This window comes from Lepidochelys olivacea (assembly GCF_965140295.1).
Source record: "Lepidochelys olivacea isolate rLepOli2 genome assembly, chromosome: 1".
NCBI lineage: Eukaryota > Metazoa > Chordata > Testudines > Cheloniidae > Lepidochelys > Lepidochelys olivacea.
Genome location: NC_140411.1, coordinates 150,406,163 through 150,425,536, shown reverse-complemented (window position 1 = coordinate 150,425,536; position 19,374 = coordinate 150,406,163). Strand labels below are relative to the sequence as shown.

The following is a 19,374-nucleotide window of genomic DNA, read 5'->3' as shown; positions in this document are numbered from 1 at the left end:
GTGGAGCACCTTTCAAAGCATGAAATTTGTTTAAAACATTTAAGAAAAAAAGAAAAAGAAGCGAAAAATAGATAAGATACTGCCCTGTGGCTTACATGCTCAATAATCTTGTGACTGCTTAGAAGTTCTTTAATGTTTTCTTTTCATGTAAGTATTAAAAGTTTCAAGCACATAAAGGCATCAAAGTGGTATCATTTGACACTAGAAACATTAAAAACTTTTGATTGTTCTCTTTCTAGTTAAATAACATATTAAAATATCATCACTTGGTTTCCATTTCCACCTGTAGACGCTTTGACAGAGCTGTGAAGAAGTGGCAGTGTTTCCATCATGACATGAAGAATTTTAATCTCTGGCTAACTGATGCAGAACAGTATCTGGCTAGAGCACAGACAGGTACCAGGGACCTGGATCAAGCCAAAATAAAGCAGTATCTCAAGGTAGGTTTTAACTGACCCATTCCTATACAGTACCATATCTTTATAGTTCAATTGTATATAGTGTTGATTGCTGAGTGGTATTTTTATATGATTTTCAAATGTTTCCTTGTTCAACCTTTTTCTCTAACAAATATTTTTTTCCGAGATATTAGCTGAAAATGAATTTAAAAATAAAATTAACGTTAGAATAAGGTGCAACCAGGTAACACTTCTGTAGTTAAAGATTTGGTCTGTCTTTATTTAGTTCAGGCACACAATGCCCATTCATTTCCATGCGGTTTGTATGTTCAGCGTAGGAAGAGAATAATGCTCTGGGAGATAAACTTTGCTTGTAGGGGATGTTTTATTACCATGCTTTGTAGCAGAAACTTGATTCATGAGCAAGCCATGAAAGAGAGGTTCCATTAACCTTGTGTGGGTCCTTAACCTGTGCTGCCTGTGCCATCCTCTTTCGTTTTGTAATCAAAAGAATATCCAAGGTGTTTTTTTGTAAATTGCATCATGACAGAATTGCCGTTCAGTTCTCATATCCAGGTTCCAATTTGTACACTCCTCTAGTCTTCTTAGCATATGCATAATATGCCTCCTGTGCCACGTGACCAGGATTCATCACTGAATTTGGTCTGCTGGTTGGATCATTAGCTTCCCTGGGCCAGGTCCAGTACTGACGCTGAACGCTGATCCATGCCCTAGGTTCATAAGCAAAAAAATAATTCTTAATTTATTGATAGCTGACTTTATTCTCATTTTGTATGGCTCAGTATGATATGTTGTGTATGTGTATATAGATCGATAGTACTACTAATAGTAGATAGTATAGTAGATTAGTACTACTAATTCCATACCAGTGATTTTCAAGTTGATTAGTTCATTTGGATAAAATGGTTTGTCTAACAATGACACTTTAGATACATGTAATAAATTAATTCCCAAGCACAAGAAAAAATCTTTTGCTTTCAGTGTTACATTAATGAGCATCTACACTGCAATGGAGATAAGAACTGTCAGTTAGAGAAAGTATAGGTTGTTTAATGTCATGCATTTTTATTTTTTGGTTTTGGTTTGTTTTAATTCAAGAAGGCACTGATCTAAAATGAGCCAGGAATGAGGGATGAAATTCCCATTATAGGAGACACTCAAAAACAATGATGCATATGGAAAATCTTACTCTTTTCTTCAAATTCTCTAAATGCTCTGGTGTTGTCCTTGTGAACTACAAGACTTGGGTTTCCATTAATCTACAGTTTTAACATATTTGATTATTTCCTTTTAAGTATGTAAAATAGTGAGTTAATTATTTAAGATTTATTAAGTCATCTCTAGGTTGAAGAATTGGATTCACCTACAAGATATATCAGAGAGAAATAGCTTTCCCATTTAGTAATCTATCTTTTCCTAATGAGAAGGAGCCACATAATAGATTTCAGTGTCTGTAATTAATTACTACAGATATCTTTTAGGAGTGATCATTGACAAGTTCCCAGCACCACAATGCTGTGTAGTGCCAAATACAAGTGGAAATAAAAAAAGCTCACAAAGATAATTAGATAAGCACAATGTATTAATATTGCACAAAATCAGTATTGTTAAAAAAATATGAACACTTCAGATTTTTCAAATGAAAAGACATGATATATAGCACATTTTTTAAAAAAGTTATTTTAATAAGTAAAAATCTGTCTACTACCTCCTCTTTTCTTTTAGCAGCCTTCCTCTGTAACCAGACTCAAACCAGAATTCACATTAAACCAAGAACAAGGTGTAACGATGCTGGTTCTGGTGGGACCCAACTGAGAGTGCCAATTCAGAACAAATTGCTTCAAGCAGGGCAGTTACAGCCCAAGCCTGGGGATTTTCCACCTCTAAGGCAAACAAATCAGCCAAACAGAGAAGACTTTGGTCTCACCCCACTGGCTAACCACAAGTCACACAAGCAATTCCCTTAGGCACTCCAGTTTCCCAGTATCCCCACCAGTGCCACTCGTTATGGGGACAAATGGTTATGAAAACCAATACCCCAGTAAAAGAAAAAAGGTTCTCTTGATCCCAAACGACCAAGCCCCAGACCCAGGTCAATATACAAATCAAATCTTACCCACAAATCACACTGTTGCCAATCCTTTAGAATCCAAAATCTAAAGGTTTATTCATAAAAGGAAAAAGATATAGATGAGAGCTAGAATTGATTAAATGGAATCAATTACATACAGTAATGGCAAAGTTCTTGGTTCAGGCTTTCAGCAGTGATAGAATAAACTGCAGGTTCAGATCAAGTCTCTGGCGTACATCCACAGCTGGGATGGGTCTTTCAGTCCTTGGTTCAAAGCTTCAGTGTAGCAAAGTTCCTCCGGAGGTATGAAGCAGGACTGAAGACAAGATGGAGGATCTGCAGCAGCTTTTTGTATTCTCTTGCCATGTGGTCTTTCTTTCTTTGTTCCAAAGACAAGCTGTCTATCAGATGGCATGGAAAAACCTTAGAGTTCTGTCCATAGGCAGGTCCCTGCATACCTTGCTGAGTCACAAGGCGTGTCTGCCTTCTCTCAATGGGTCAGTAGTATAGCTGATGGTCCTTAATGGGCCATCAAGCAGGCTAGGCAGAGCTGACACCAACTTGTCTGGGGTCTCATCCAGAAGCATAGCATAAATTTGAAATACAGACAGTAGAGAGCCAATACTTAATACAAAAATGATACATGCAAACAGATAGCATAATCATAACCAGCAAACCATAACCTTGTCTTAGACACCTTATTTGACCTCCTTTATACAAGATTTGGTACCACTACAGGACCTTGGTTGCAACAATGTTCTATACAGTCCCAATTCAAATCAGTAATGTCACACAAGGTTATGTAGCAAATGAGTAAATAGAAAAAAAGATTGTGTATAATGAATGAGGCAATGTTAAGAAGATAAATTGGAGGGGAACCCACAAAGACCTTTGTATCAGTCAGTAAATATGTCCCCTTCATTGTGCACCATACAACTTGCACACTGAATGAAGCAGAGGTCCTGCAGAAAATGTAGTTTATGATTATGTAATCAAAGATGCATCATAATGTATAGCCAAAAGGGAGCAGACTTTAGGCTATGTAGGCAGTTGGTACTTCCAGATGGTTCAGTGCTCCCCCTTTGTGATCGTAAACATATTTTAGTTGTTTGGGTATGTACCACATATGTAGAGGACGTATCCGTATAGAAAAGAGCAGAACTATATCATACATTTATTTGTTTGGGTCCTTTTGCCTGCCTTGCCTACTCGCTGGCCGCTAATTCTCCCAGGACATATTCCAACCCCTTAAAAAGCATCAAAGACGGTAATTTAAAGTAAAATCAATCTGTGGAAGAAATGGTTCTTCCTCTTCTTTCTTCCCTCCTGCCACTCCCAAGACAGACAAGATACATTTCTGATCTAATGACATAAAAATCTTATGGCATTAAGTTTGGGCACTTCTTATTCCTGCAAGGCTAGAAACATAAGCTTTACTCCATTGAGGAGGGGAGATTACCAGTGTGACAAACAACACCTTCCCTAGTCATGAAAGGGCCTGAGATAATTGCCATTAAAGTCATGACATTTTGACGCCTACAAAAGTTATTTTTGGTAATTTTTCATAAGTGTTTTATATTTATTCACTTCAGTATTTCTCTCCTTCTGAGCCTTGCACATTTGGACTCTAAGGCCCAGATCCTTGTCTGGTACACATACATACAATTCCTCTGGACTCCATATTTGTTTGCTTAGTATCTGGCCCTTAGTAGTAGCAAAATCACCTGGATTTAAAGGTAGTGGTATAAGAAATAATCTCTCTCTTTTTTTTTTAAACTCTCCAAAACATTCTTTAAAATAGTTTCTTTAACATATCTGTTTTATATACAAAACACATGTTGGGGAGGAGTGATGTAAAGGGTTTAGGAGCATGAGTTTGAGATGACCTGCACAGCCACCATGTGCTCCACATATAAACAAGTACATACTTGTCAAATGGGCCTTCCAACAGATATAAAAATCTGCTCATACAGCTCCTCTCTGCAAGTAATACTCCTGTGTTTATGACTGACTTAAGTCTAACCTCCTTCACATCTAACTGTCATCCATTTTTGTTCTTGAACATCCAGAACCTATGCATTTCTGTCTGCCCTATGGTTTTTAAAGCTACTGTCATTCAACACTAAGTTGTGCTGAGAAGAAGATAGAGCTAGAGCCTTTTGAGGGCCTTAAAACCATTATTTAAAATGTTAGTTTGAGTGAGAAAAGGCAATCTGGCGGAAGAAAAATTAGTCTGAAGAAATAGCTCTCTCATTTAATTAGTTGGTTCTTTGTCACTTTGTTGGCCATGTGCCGATGCTTCACCAACAGCATATGTGGATGGTGCAAGACAAGGGGAAATACTATTTTTATAAGACTGTTGTTTGGAAGGTATTAGCTGGCACTCGTAAAGCTGACAGAAGAGATGATCATCTCCATTAGGTTAAGAAGTTAAAAGATCTGAACATTCTGACTCTTACTAGATTAGCATCTTGGTGTTTTTGTTGTTGTCATTCTTTATGAGACATTGCTTAGTGAGGCATATTCAAAATTAACAGTATTTTCTTGAAAAGGCTTTCATGAGCAGATATATGACCTGGTGTTCAGAGCAAGATATTGTCTTCAACGCAAGCTGTATAAAATGTGAAGAAGTGTGCTACTAAAAATTGAACTTTTTAAAATGTCTGTATTTAATATATTAATAAATACAATGAGTCAAATGTTAATATACAATAATATAAGTCAACTGCACAATTATGGGAGGTGATGCAGTAGTGTTGACATGAGTCAGTAGATAATTGCATTATTTCTGGTGAATTTACTGTTGTCTGTGTTGATTTTGCTACATAATGTAGTGTAGCGACAGGTTTCAGAGTAGCAGCCGTGTTAGTCTGTATTCGCAAAAAGAAAAGGAGGACTTGTGGCACCTTAGAGACTAACCAATTTATTAGAGCATAAGCTTTCGTGAGCTACAGCTCACTTCCTCAGATGCATATCGTGGAAACTGCAGCAGGCTTTATATATACACACAGAGAATATGAATATATTCTCTGTGTATATATAAAGCCTGCTGCAGTTTCCACGATATGCATCTGAGGAAGTGAGCTGTAGCTCACGAAAGCTTATGCTCTAATAAATTGGTTAGTCTCTAAGGTGCCACAAGTCCTCCTTTTCTTTTTGCGAATGTAGTGTAGCGTTATACAGCAATTATGTGCAGAAGATATGACACTAGTTATGTAAAACCTTTTAATATGATTATTTTATGTCATGAAATAGTCTTAGTCTATCCAATGTTAAAGGACTGCTTGAGAACTCGGATGTCAAATTTAACTTCTGTTGATTGACTTCTAAATCTGAGCATGATTTTATCTTTTCAGTTAATTACAGAACTAGGAGTTCTGAAAGATCATTTGTACACTCTGTCTAAAATTTGACAAGGACTTTGAGGCAGGCTGGGGGAACAAAAGCTATGTGCTAGTCATATAGAGGAGAATAAATCTACAAATTACATTTGAAGAGAGGGAAAATCAGACAGCAGATGAATATATGGTGAGGGAAAGAATTTGAAGTCATAATGCATCAATTTTTGTGTATTTAAATCATGTATGTATACAGTCATAGAAAAAGGCTTAGCTGACATTTACAGGGGAAAAAAGTGCCAAGATTTCCAAAACTAGAGTCTAAAATTAGGTTCTTAAATCCATGTTTGGGCAGCTAAATAAGTGATTATTCCTTTTTCGTAAGTGTTGAGCATCCAAAAGCTGCTACTGACTTCAGATTGGAGCTGTGGAGCATTCCACACTTCTGAAAATCTGGCCACTTATCAAGGTGCCCAAATGTAGATTTAAGAGCCTAACTTTAAACTCCTAGTTTTGAAAATTTAGCCTTTCATTTTTGTGTTCATACTTTTCTGGATTTAGTTGTTATAATGTTTTATTTTTTTATTTTGAGACTGAAGTTTGAAACCAAACTTTTTGTGTACTTGATGTGCATTAGTTCTGATTGGTTAATAATGGATACCTCTGTCGGATTGAAACGGGGGATAGTTTTAAATCATTGGAAGCCAGATAATTTTATTTTAAAATTTACTAACAACATTTAGTTTAGAGAAACAAGAAATGGTAGCTCTTACTAGTTGTTTCTCTTACTGCCAACTCAGTGGTGTGTCTCCCACTATTTAATGAGGAGGGTTCTTCAACATATCTTAGGGGACACCGTGACCAAGACCAAGCAAAATAATCATAATTATTAACCATGGCTATCTGCTTATTAAAGAAAGGGGGAAAAAAAGAAAAAATAAACAAAAAATGCATATGATAGAGTACAGTTATAAACTGGTTACTTCTATTACAATCTCCTTTATGTGCCTTTTTATGGAGCACTTTTAACAGATATTGTACACTTGAGAGTACACCAGACTTTGATGTGCTAATTTTCTCTTGGTAAGTTAAGACTAACCTATTTTTTTCATTGTTAGTGTCTCATTAGTTACTTAAAATTGTTTATATATAGCAAAATGTTTGGTTTAAGGGCAAGTGAAGCCTGTCTAATTATTCATAAAGAGCTAAATGGTTTATAGTTGGGCAAAGTAAACCATCTTAACTAACTCCTGTGAAATCAAAGAAGTTAGTTAAATTACTTAGAAAAAGCCATTTAAGGAGCTGTCTTAAGACAGGCCAATTACAAATATTAAGAATTCTAAATCCAGTTGAATCACACTATTTCTCTGTTTACCAATGTTTAGCCCCTGTTTCTTCTCCAGGAATATATAATATAATTTAAGTTACAACAGCATTTCAATAGTCCAATAAAATCATTACAAGAGTTTTAAACCCAATCACTTGGCAGTGTCTTAGTTAACTTCCTCACACCAATTCATGTTGAAGTATTGGGGAGGTTTTCCTTGGGTTGGTTTCTTCTTGGTTTTTTTTGTTCTTTCTTATCAGTCTGTAGCAGCTTGTTTCTGGAGGGCTGTGTTTGAATAGGATAGCAGAAGGTGCATGTGAGGGTTCTGAATTCAGAGTTTTTATACGCTTCTCCATCCTATTTTCATGAAATTATAAGAAAACGTTGCTCTTAGTGCTTGCTTAGCTTCAGGTTACTTACTGTGACCCTTTCATTGGCTTAATGCCTTGGCAAAGTTGACACTTTCCACTCCTGAATATGCTGTCTGTTTAAAGAAAATGCAAATTTCTTTAATTGCCTTTGTTCTTCTTGTGTGAGGAAAGCATCAGATAACTTTCAAAGCTAGTTTTACTTCTTTTTATTCAGTCCTTTCTTTGAGATAGTCTTTCAATTTATTTTGACAGGCAATGAAATTCTGTTTTCAAAAAAATCCAAACATGAATTTCTAGTTCTCAAAATAGTCTTTTAAAATTAAATAACTTTTAGAAAGTCTTCATCTTAAATCAATTCTACATGACAATTTTTGGAACAATGACTCTCTTATCGTCCTGAGATGAGTAAGGATTTGCTTGTACGTTGCCAGTAATAAATTCTCCACTAATATAAATAGTCTATATTTAAATGGCTTCTTACCCTATTTTAACAAGATGATTAGAGTCCATAATGGTACATAAAGTATTTTACCACTTTCATAGCAATTTCCTTAGGAGTTATATCAGGAGCTTTGCATTTAGCTAACATATTTGCAAACATGCATTTCACAAAAGTGTTTGCCACTACAACATTTAAGAAATAAACAAAAGTTTAAACTTCTCCAATTACGAATATTTTTCTCTAGAGGTTTTAAGAGCACAAGCAGGTTTTCTTGCCAAAGGTGTGGGGGGGGGATTGGTAGAACCCACTTTAACCAGATTTGTTGCCCTGATAACTCACCCTATATTCTGTTCACAAACCGGTTTCTTCTTAAAAAAAAAATAATGCTTACATAGTTTGTCTGCTTGATGTTTCCTTCTCCTTGGGAGATAGAAGCAGAAACCTTCTGGAATTTCTTTGATTAGCTTTAATGTTTTGTAACATAAATAGCTAAATATATGCATTGTTATATTTCCAAATATCCTGGCTATCACACTCTTGTAGCTATATCTTAATATTCATTAGAAGTACAAACATGTTTGTAACAAATTGTCTTCTAAGTTATAATAATTGTATTAATGTCATTTTTATATCAGTGTTGAGGTCTGCCCCCCAAACCTCCAACTGAATAGAGAGGTGACATATTAGTTAATTTTAGTTACATTTTTTCTTCTCTATAGTTTATGTTTGTGGTAAATGTTTGCATTATATGTGTTTTAGTTATACATCCAGAAATAAAGGGGGGGGGGGAGAGGAGAAGAAAAACCCTAAAAGTAAATAAGGCACATTATTACAATTTACATGTATGTAACTGCACATATTACGGTAATTGGGAAACTTCATTCAGATCATGAAATCCTCACAGAACTGTTTTTTGTCAACTTTTCGGTGTCTAGCAGGAGGGAAAAAAATCTAATGCTACATCACAGTAGTGGAACATAATGCCATAATAACTGTACTTGATAAAGTTGCACCTAAAGGAAAAGGCACCCAAGGATCACAAAGCTGATTACAGAAATCATTCCACTAAACAATATCCTTCACTAAGTTCCTAACATTTGCTTCATTTCAAGAACATGCATCTCTCATAGTGCAAGAGAAATCTGGATGTGACTAATTCTTCCTCCTGGACAGCCATGTGGCCCATGTGAAAAACAGCTGAACCATTTATTTAGACCACAATGTAAAAACAATACCCACAGTGGAAACAGTGAAACATACAAATCAGCAGCTACTGACCTAGGGAGAGTGCCTTATGCAAAGCTGTTAGTTAAAGGAAAATGTGATTATATTGTCTGCTATAACTTTAGATCAATTATATAGTTGCCATAGTATGGTCTAGATCAGGGGTGGGCAAACTTTTTGGCCTGAGGGCCACTTCGGGGTTGCGAAATGGTATGGAGGGCCAGGTAGGGAAGGCTGTGCCTCCGCAAACAGACTGGCCCCCGCCTGCTGACTGCCCCCCTCAGAACCCCCGACCCATCCAACCCTCCCCTGCTCCTTGTCCCCTGAACACCCCCCCGGGTACCCCCCACTCCTAACCACCCCCCTGGGACCCCACTCGCTATCCAACCCCCCCTGCTCCCTGTCTCCTGACCGCCTCCCCCTGCCCGAACCTTTGACCCATCCAATTGTCTCCTGACTACCCTTGGGGACCTCCTGCCCCTTATCCAACCCCCACCCCCTTACCATGCCGCTCAGAGCGGCAGGATAGGCTTTTTGGAAAGGAGGTGGGCGGGTGCAAGCCGCGCTGCCTGTGCGGCTGCAGGGGAGGAGGAACAGCAGGGGAGAGGCCGGGGGCTAGCCGTCCCGGCTGGGAGCTCAGGGGCTGGGCAGGATTTTCTGGCAGGCTGGATGTGGCCCGCAGGCCGTAGTTTACCCAACTCTGGTCTAGATTATACTTAATAGGTGCAGCTCTGAATAGGGGGTGGTATGGAGCTGTTTTGACCATAGGGGGAATTCAGGGAGTGCACCCATTTTTCAGAGTGGGTAAAGGGATTAAATTGGATCATACATTAGAATGGTGCTGACCACTGACGTAGTGCACCAGATCAGCTCTCTCGGTCACTCTGTGTCCCTGTCCCCTGGGGGGCAGTTAGCTCTCTCACTTGGGCTTGGGGGCAGCAGTTTCTGAGCTTTCTTGAGCATGGGGATTGTTTTTGCCCCAGCCCTTGCATAGGCTGTGAGAAAGGAAAGTGTGTGTATCTGTGTGTGGGTGAGTGGGAGGCTCTTTGCATTCTGCCTCCCATTCTTACTGCCCCTCATTGTACTTGCACAAGAATAACCTCGCCCTTCAGAAGAAATCTATTTATGGAACAAAAAAATACCCTTTTAATACTTTCAAACTTAATTCTAAGGGTATGTCTACTCTGCAACAAAACATCCATAGCTGGCCTGTGTCAGCTGGCTCAATCTCGCAGGGCTTGGACTTTGGGGCTATACATTTGCAGTGCAGATGCTCAGGCTGGAGCTCAACCTCTGGGATCCTCCTCCTTGTGGGATTTTAGGGCTTGGGCTCCAGCCCAAGCCTGAATGTCTACACAGAAATTTTATAGCCCCACAGCCTGAGCCACATGAGATTGAGCCGTGGCTGATGGATAATATTTTAAGAAGTTTATACTGACACAGAATAAATTTGATGGAATCTCATTTAAGACCAGGTAGAAGGGGAGGGGAAGGGTCACTGGAAACTTGAAGAAACAAAGAAGCAATATAATGCTGTAACTGAAATGAAAAGATGTAGAACAGACTCCAGTGAAAACCCAATTTAGCACATTTATCCGGAGATGCATACTTAGAATGATCATAGGGCTTACTATAATAATTGCTAAATATCTAGTGTTTTATAAAAGAACTTAAGTACATGGCTTATGTTATTAATAATGGGAGTTCACCACTAAACTCCACAGGCTCCTTACTGAAAATTGACTGCTTCGTTCCTCAATATTTTTGTTAAATAAATGACTTTTTACTTGCAATGTTTGAAATTCTAGATTGATAGACAGTGAAGGTTAGCTGTGCATTAGGCAATATTTTCAGTACAAAAAATAAGGATTGTGCTCTCTCCTGAAAGGAAAGGGAAGTATAAACATCCTTCCCTATTATAATATACAACAAAACAGTTCTTAAAATGTCAGAGGGAAAAGTGGTGTTACTTAAGAATATGTTAATAGACTAGGCAGGAAAGAATTTTATTACCCATTACCAAACGGCAGAGTTGAAAATGAATGCTCTACTAGGTGCTATATATACCATAAACATGAAGTGTTGTATATCTGTGTAATACTTTACTATGATGTAAGTTATGGGAAGAAGTGGTCAAAGACTGAGTACATATTCTATGTTGGATACCTGGGAACAGCTCTGTGTATGTGTACACGTGCAGGCACACAGTGAGAATGGTGTTCAGTGTAACCTTCTGTTTTGATAGGGTTGTGGGTTTCTTTCTTAAATGTACATGCTACTGTGTGTTTCTGAGGAAAAAAGAAGGTGGAAGAATGTGCCTTGAACCCGGAATGGAAGGTGTTAAGGTTTGTGATATACCGTAGTTCCTATGGGAGGCCATTCCACAGTTTCTGACCAGCCCCCAGGAAAGCTCAGTCACCTGCACAGATGAACTTTACCTTTGTGGATAGAGTGTTTTATTTTGCTTTAGGAGCAGAGTTGTTAAGTGAGGTCTTAATCTCGGACCTTTAGGTGATCTTGTACTTATGCTAGGTCTGGGCTATTGAGCACCCTGAAGATAAGGACCAATGCCTTGAACTTGGCTCAATATTAGTAAAGGCAGGAACTTCCCCTTGACTGAGAAGAAAAGGTAGTCACGATTCACACTTAAATAGTTATTGATTTATTTTTATTATAAGAAGCAATAGTTAGATTCCTAGAATCATATTTTACATTATAATTTATAAATTTCTAAGAGTAATATAATTTGGAGTAAAAAATTACGAATGTCTATCTTTTACTATAGAATAGCAAAATATTCTTGAATAGCGTGGAGATAATAGGGCTGCTGCTAATGGCAGTGGTGAAATATCAAAATAGTTCTTAACCTGAATTTATAGTAAAAAGCCATTTTCATGACACGTCAGGCCAAAAGTGTTATTTCATTATTATATGAGTTGTTTAATTCTGCTCCATTACACCCGGTTCTGCATTACTCGTCATTCCTAATTTACTGTATTCTATTAAAAGTTTTTTTAGGTCATTTGTTGTTACTGCTAGTAAGACATTAAAATGCCTTGAGGCTATGAAAAATAATAAATTTAATGTTGCTAGTATAGTTCTGCCAAGCCTTGCCACCAGTAGATCACAATTGATAGCTTGTACTTAGATTGTACTGTAAATCTTGGCATTGTTTATTCTGAGAAACAATTTCTATCTTCATAGTAATTTAAAATGATGCATTTTTCAAACATTTCATTATTAAACTTTTTTCAAATGACTATTTGCAGACATAGATGTGCAGTTTGAACTCTCCAAATTGTTATAATTTTTGTAAGAACATTATACAGGATGTGAATGATTAAACATATTTCCCTGTAGTTCTCTCCTTTGAGAAAAGAAAAGCCTTGAAATTGAGCAGTCTGAACACCAGGGACTTGATTCTCCACAGCCTTACACCTTTTCTCAAAGCAGATAAGTTATTGCTTACATCGTAATGAAAGAGGTGTCGGCAAGCCCAGAGGTGCCAGGGCTATGAACAGTGAAGCCTAGAGGTGCCAGGGCTTAGCCCTGGCACACCCTAGTACAAATTACACACTGTGAAAAGTGTTCCAATTCCTACCTGTGCAAAGTCGTTACCTATTGCTACCAAATCGGAATGGTAGTGTTCTAGACATCCACTTTACACCCATTTTGCATACAGGCACAAGATGCAACGGACTGGAGAATCTGACCCCTTAGCACTGAATTTAGCCCTCTTTTAGGCTTGGTCTTAAATGGTCACAGCCTGTAACGTATGTCGGCAATGCACTTCTGGATGTACACAATTGTCTTCAGCCTGGGCAAATTGATTTACATACTGACTATTGTCAATATGGATAAAATTGAGATCCTTGAGTGACTACTTGAGAGTTGGATGGTTGGTTCCTCTGATAAAGAAAACATTCATCTGATTTGCTTCTAGCTACATCTATTTCTTTTAATTTGTCATGAAAGTCATATGGGGTTGATTACTGTTAATATCGTCCATAGGCATACGTGTTGGGTCTAAAGTCGACACCTGTACTGCAAGGTTTTGAGAACTTAATTAAAGCACATTCGTGTAGGCTCAGCACTGAAATCCTGCTGAATCCTCTGAAGTGGATGGTCAGGCATCCATTAATAACTCAATTATTGGAAACCACCAGAAAATATTATTTCCTTGGACAACAAAGTTTCTGATAACCAAGGTTCACATAAATGGGCTTTTTTATGCTCCATTTCACTGGTCATTATATTTTTCATTTAATAATATCTTTATTTATATTTATATATATATATATAGAGAGAGAGAGAGCCTTTCCCAGAGGATCCTAACACATTTCACATCTACATCCAGTACATATAATATTTCTGAAGTACTGTCACCTCTTGGCCAGCAGCCGTGCATACGTGCAGTGTAAAATGTGTAGTATAACAGAGAAAGGAAGAAGAAAAAGAGTACTTGTGGCACCTTAGAGACTGTGCCACAAGTACTCCTTTTCTTTTTGCGAATACAGACTAACACGGCTGTTACTCTGAAACCAGAGAAAGGAAGGTACATTTGGCTAAGGGCAGCAGGGTAGAACTATACTTTAAGAAGAGTGTTATAGGATCTATATTGTCCAAGCAGAGTACATCCAGATTTTGTTTATTTTAAAGATTCATCCAAAAGACCTACCCACAGCAAACTCGGTTTATTTGAAAACTCTAGTTGCCTTCTCTTGCTCGTCTCCATTTCTATCAGGCTACTATAAGTTTAATGTTCTAGCTCATGCAAGAGATGATTTTTATCACCACAGTTATACAGACTACTGAATTAGGTTTTCATTGAAAATGCATGATAGAAGTATCTGTAAGTCATATTAAGATTTTAAGTTTTTTATTAATATTGAGCTGGTATGAGAGTTTGGAAACCAGTGGGTGAAAGTTATCTTCTAATTGAACTATTTTAGTAGTCATATCATGTCTACATCTCAGTCACGACAGACTGATTTATTTAGATAATTTCATTTACATGAGGTACAGTACTATGTATGGTGAAGGAATATGGGTGAGGATGTGACTGGTGAAAATCTGTTTTCCCCTCTTTGTAATTATTTCTTAAAATAAATACTGTGGTACATACCTGAGCTGCAAAAACAAGTAAAATGTGTACTTTCCCCCTTCAAATAAACCTGCATCACATATCACTCCGATTCAACCTGTGAATTTTGTAAAGACTTGTGGTGCATTGCAAATTTAATGTAACTCTTCTAGCAAAAGTGAAACCCCAAGTTTTTTAAATGTTTGTTTTTTTTTTAGAAGAGATAGGTAAATACTGCAAAATTAAAACCTGAGAACATTCCCAGAAATTTATGAATGAATTTACTGCAGCTGTGTTCATGCTCACTTATGTTCATTTTCTATAGACAGGTCAGTGCTCAGGTTTGCTCACATAAGTGTTTGTCTAAAGTACATTCCAAGCTGATGTATTCACAGTAGAAGGCGGTATATTTTCATATGGGATGGGACATTTCTTGACACAACATGAGGACAAGGTTGTCCAAACAGCTTGATAGAGACATGGCACAGAGTTCCGTAAGCGAACAAGCCAAAAATATGACTGCACTCTTTGCAATCAGGGCTGTATATGCATGCACAGTTACTTTGTGGGAATATGACAATACCCAACTAAAGCTAAACTGTGCAGCCAGCCAACAAATCTGTTCACCGTTTTTTTTCCCCCTGGGAAGACCTTGTATAAAGCTCATGTGTCCAGAAAGGAGAAACATTTAAGAAACATTTTCTTAAAGGCATTAGTTAGCTTTCTATAAAACATTCCCTCGCTCTGAAAGACTGAAAGCCCCAGTAACTTATTAATGCCCTCCTCTATTATTTTAGTTACAGTGGCAGTTGACAACATAATCAACATAACTTGAATATTTAATAAACATAGAGAGCTATTCATAATCAATCCAAAAAGTTTATAAAAGCAACAAAACCTCGCTAAGATAAATGCAAAAATTCAATTACTGAATATATTTGAAAATCTCAGGTTAAGCATATGCATGTTTAAAGGAGTGAGGCCTTGATTATATTTTTCAAAGCTTACAATACTTCTGAGTGATAGAAAAAATTGTTTGTTTCATAACTTTGCTAGTTGTTGGTATCTTTAGAGATAAAATTTTGCTTTTATATAGAACAAGAGCATGTTATAGGCCTTTTTAAAAAGTAATTATTACAGACCTATTTTTGAGATAAACTATCTGTAATAAGATTCATAAAATTTATTTCCAATAGTTCCCTCTGAGACTTTCAAGGAGACTCTACTTCCTTCTATGTCCTTTTTTTGAGCTTCCCTGAGTAATTTTCTTTTTCAGAAAATAAAGCATATTGACTTTGTAATGGCATGCAATTGGAGGCATACAGTAATTTTTAATTATCTTTCCAAACTAAAATGACATATTATTTTAATAAATCTTTTGGTAACATTTTAAAGCAAACATTATATATTTACAGTCAGATTGTGTTTGATCTTAATATGTAGCTATGCTAAGTCTTTTTTTCCATGTTACACTCCACTTCATTTCTTATGCAACCAGCATTCTATGTCAAGTAGTGGTGGTGTAGCTGTGTTGGTCCCAGGATCTGAGAGAAGCAAGGTAGATGAGGTGATATCTTATATTGGGCCAACTTCTATCAATGAAAGAGACAAGCTTTTAAGTTCCACAGAGCTCTCGGTCAGGTCAGGCCCAGCCCAGAACAGAAGAAGAGCTCTGTGGATCTCTTATTGGACCAACTTCTATTGATGAAAAAGCTATTATTTTACCCACCTTATCTCTCTCAGTGGCAACTAGTTCATCTTGTGAAAAGTGAATGCACAAGAGTACACTTTTTCTACTCAGACAGCTTCTGATGAGCTCACGTTGACAAGAATAGTCAGATATGTAATAATTATGCAACTTGTCATATTATCCTTTTTGACTCATCACATTAACAATGAAACCTGATATAGAAAGAGTTATGTGATTTTAATAGGTCTAAGCATTTTAACTTTCCCAAGAACTATTCTTCTATCCTATCTCCAAACTTAATTGTCCGTTGCTTCTGTTTGAAAAGGTAAACATAAATACATTATTGATTGTTTGCTTCTTGTGTTTGTGACTGTTTAGCAGCTTTGTTATTGAACAGTCTACCAAAGTATAAATTCTCATAGAGTGAGAGAAGTTCCAGTTTATACAGCAAATGGAACAACATAGGAAAGACAGACTGTTGTACTCCAAGTCTGATCACTTTAAAATGACAGAATTAGGAATGTTCAAACCGGATGAAGCTCAAGAATACAATTAAGATGTTAACATGTCGGGGAGTCTGCCACTCAGGAAAAAAAAAATGTAGAGTGAGAGATACAAACTGAGAAGATATCTTGGAATTGGGCAAGTTCCTGATATTGAGGTTCGACTATCTGGGAAGCTAAGAGAACCTGGTTATTAGTCAATGGATTCCTTTTAAAATATCCAAGAAAAGAAATAGCAGCCTAACCCCAACACCAATCTTTCCTAGGGAGAGGAGAAAACTATCCTTCATTCATTTCACATAAATTAATTTGCAGAGGGTCACTTCAGATAGAGTTGGGGATAGAACCCAATCTAACACCCTAATCTAACACACCATTAGGGGATAGAACCCTAATCTAACACACCACTTCCATTTACTACAGTCTTCTATATTCCACAATAACATAGTGTGGTTTAGGTCTGGTCTGCACTACAGCCCTTTGTTAGTATAACTGTGTCAGTCGGGGTGTGAAAAAATCCAACCCACTGAGTTGAAAGAGTTATATCGACCTAATGACGTGTAGACAGAGCTATGTCGGCGGGAGAGCCTCTTGGGGAGGTGGGTTAACTAAGCCCACAGGAGAGCTGCATCAGTGTCACTGTAGCTTTTTAAGTGTAGACTTGCCCTTGCCCTTTTAGCAGCTAGACCACAGAGAGAGGTTTATGACTCTCCTACTTCTTTCATGCTAAGATAGCTGGTTAATTTTTAGCTCCTGGAGTAGAGATTTATGTTTTTATATCCAGAGGTTCTGAGCTCAGTCCCCACAGATGACACAAAGAGGACAAACATAAGGTAATAGTAAAGGTTATATGTGTCCACATATATTAAACCTAAAGATATTTCTTGTGATGAGGGAATACTATCCATTCGTAATTACTGTACTAGAGGCTTACCTACCATCTCTGGATGCATATGTTTGGATTAGACAAGGGCTTCTGTCATTCTATTATCCATACACTGAAAACCATAGATGGGTACTTAAATGTTTTTCTTGAATACTTTTTAGATTGACATGTATAATTTCTGTACACAAATTCTACATACTTACCATAAACTTCTGAAATAGTGCTTGAAATTTGTGAACTATCATACTTTTTTCAAAACTGTGAAAGAAATGAAGATGATATTTCTCTTTTCCCAGGAAAGCTAATAGTGACAGCTTGATAAGCAAATGTGTTTTGCACTAGGGAATGAGCACTGAATGCCTACAATGACTGAGGTGTATTAGAATGGACTTGTGTGATCTCTCTTTTTCTTCCTATTGGTCTCTATTGCCCTTTTTGGTGTATCTGTCTCTTTATTTACTTGAACATGTAAAAATGTGCACATTATATTGAGTCTGAATTTGTATAGGTTCCACTTCCAGCCATTAGATATTCTTATGCATTTGTCTATTAGACTGAAGAGTCCTCTTTTATCACAATTATCTGTGCCAGGTGGCTACTTATAGACTGTGGTCAAATCAGCATTTAACCTTCTCGTTTATAAACTAAATTGTTTGATCTCCTTTCACTATATAAGGCATGTTTTCCAAACTTTAATTATCTTCCTGGCTCTTCTCTGAATCCTTTCCCAGTTTTAAACATCCTTCTTCAATTGTGGACACCATAAATGGACATGGTATTCTAGTAGCAGTCACACCAGTGCCAGATACTCCAATTTGATATTCCCCTATTTATACATTCAAGAATTGCATTGGTAATTGTCCGCCAGGACCCTCAAGTCTTTTTCAACTCACTGCTTCCCAGGATAGAGGTACCCATCCTGTAAATATAGTGTTGAAATATATATTATTTGCTTGTGCCCAGCTTACTAAGTGTTCCAGATCAATCAGACCAGTGACCTCTCTCCTTCATTATTTACCACACCTACAATCATTTTGTCATCTGCAAACTTTGTCAGTACAGATTATATGCTTTCTTCCTTGTCATTGGTAAAAGTGGTAAATAACATAGGACCAAGAATTGATCCCTACAGGAACCCCATAGAAATGCACTCATGATTACATTTTTGAGACCAGTCAGCCATTTTAATCCATTTAATGTGTGGCAGTTTGATTCTGTAACTTTCATAATGTTGATTTTCCCAACCCCCATGTTAGTTTGAATAAAATTATTGAGTTCTGTGGACAAAATATAGGGATTTAAATTTTTGTAATAAAAGCAGATTAGAATTTCTCTGGTGAGTATGGATTATTTGTTAATATGCACAACCGTGAAAAACAAGGGAGTGCTTTGATGGGTGTGAATAATAGCTGGATCGAGAAAGATGATTCTATTTATCTGAGGATTTTGATATTTCTAAATTTGGTTTTATTCTGATTTCGAACATAAACCAAAAAATTCAAAATTTGGAGAGAAAGGGAATGGAGCCCTGGCTCCAAGTAGGGTGACCAGATAGCAAGTGTAAAAAATCGGGACGGGGGTGGGGGTAATAGATGCCTATATAAGAAACCCCCCCCCGCAAATCTGGATTGTCCCTATAAAATTGGTACATCTGGTCACCCTAGCTCCAAGTCAGTCTGTCTACTCTTATTCCCTCCACACCCTGGCTCCAAGCTGGGCTCCGCAGTTGCCTGCAGTCTGACTCAATGTAGAGCATGTGCACAGTAATCCAATTAACTTCCCCTTGTGAAGAAACTGGAGAGTAAGAGGTAGCTGCAGCCAGGTCCCGGTGGGCAGGGAGAAAGAAAATTAAATGTCAGGCATCTGTCTGCAGTAAAATAGAAAATTCTATGGCAGAAATGCTAAATTCCATAGCATCTTGGAAAAATACTAAGTTTCCTGGCTGTGGAATCTTGAAGTCTATGTGAAGAATGGGGCTGGTCACATCTTTTTAGAGTTATTGTTTCAGGATCTATGCAAA

At 37.3% G+C, this 19,374-nt stretch overlaps 1 protein-coding gene across 3 annotated transcripts in view; it reads left to right on the top strand.

Annotated features, from left to right (window-relative positions):
- DMD (dystrophin) overlaps positions 1–19,374 on the top strand; it is a gene marked incomplete at both ends in the record, with an annotated part of 1,846,964 nt that overhangs the window by 881,852 nt on the left and 945,738 nt on the right. For all 3 annotated transcript variants that reach the window (XM_084636024.1, XM_084636023.1, XM_084636025.1), the window contains one exon: positions 290–440. In XM_084636024.1, the coding sequence (XP_084492150.1) occupies positions 290–440 (151 nt within the window). The remainder of the gene's footprint in view (positions 1–289; positions 441–19,374) is intronic.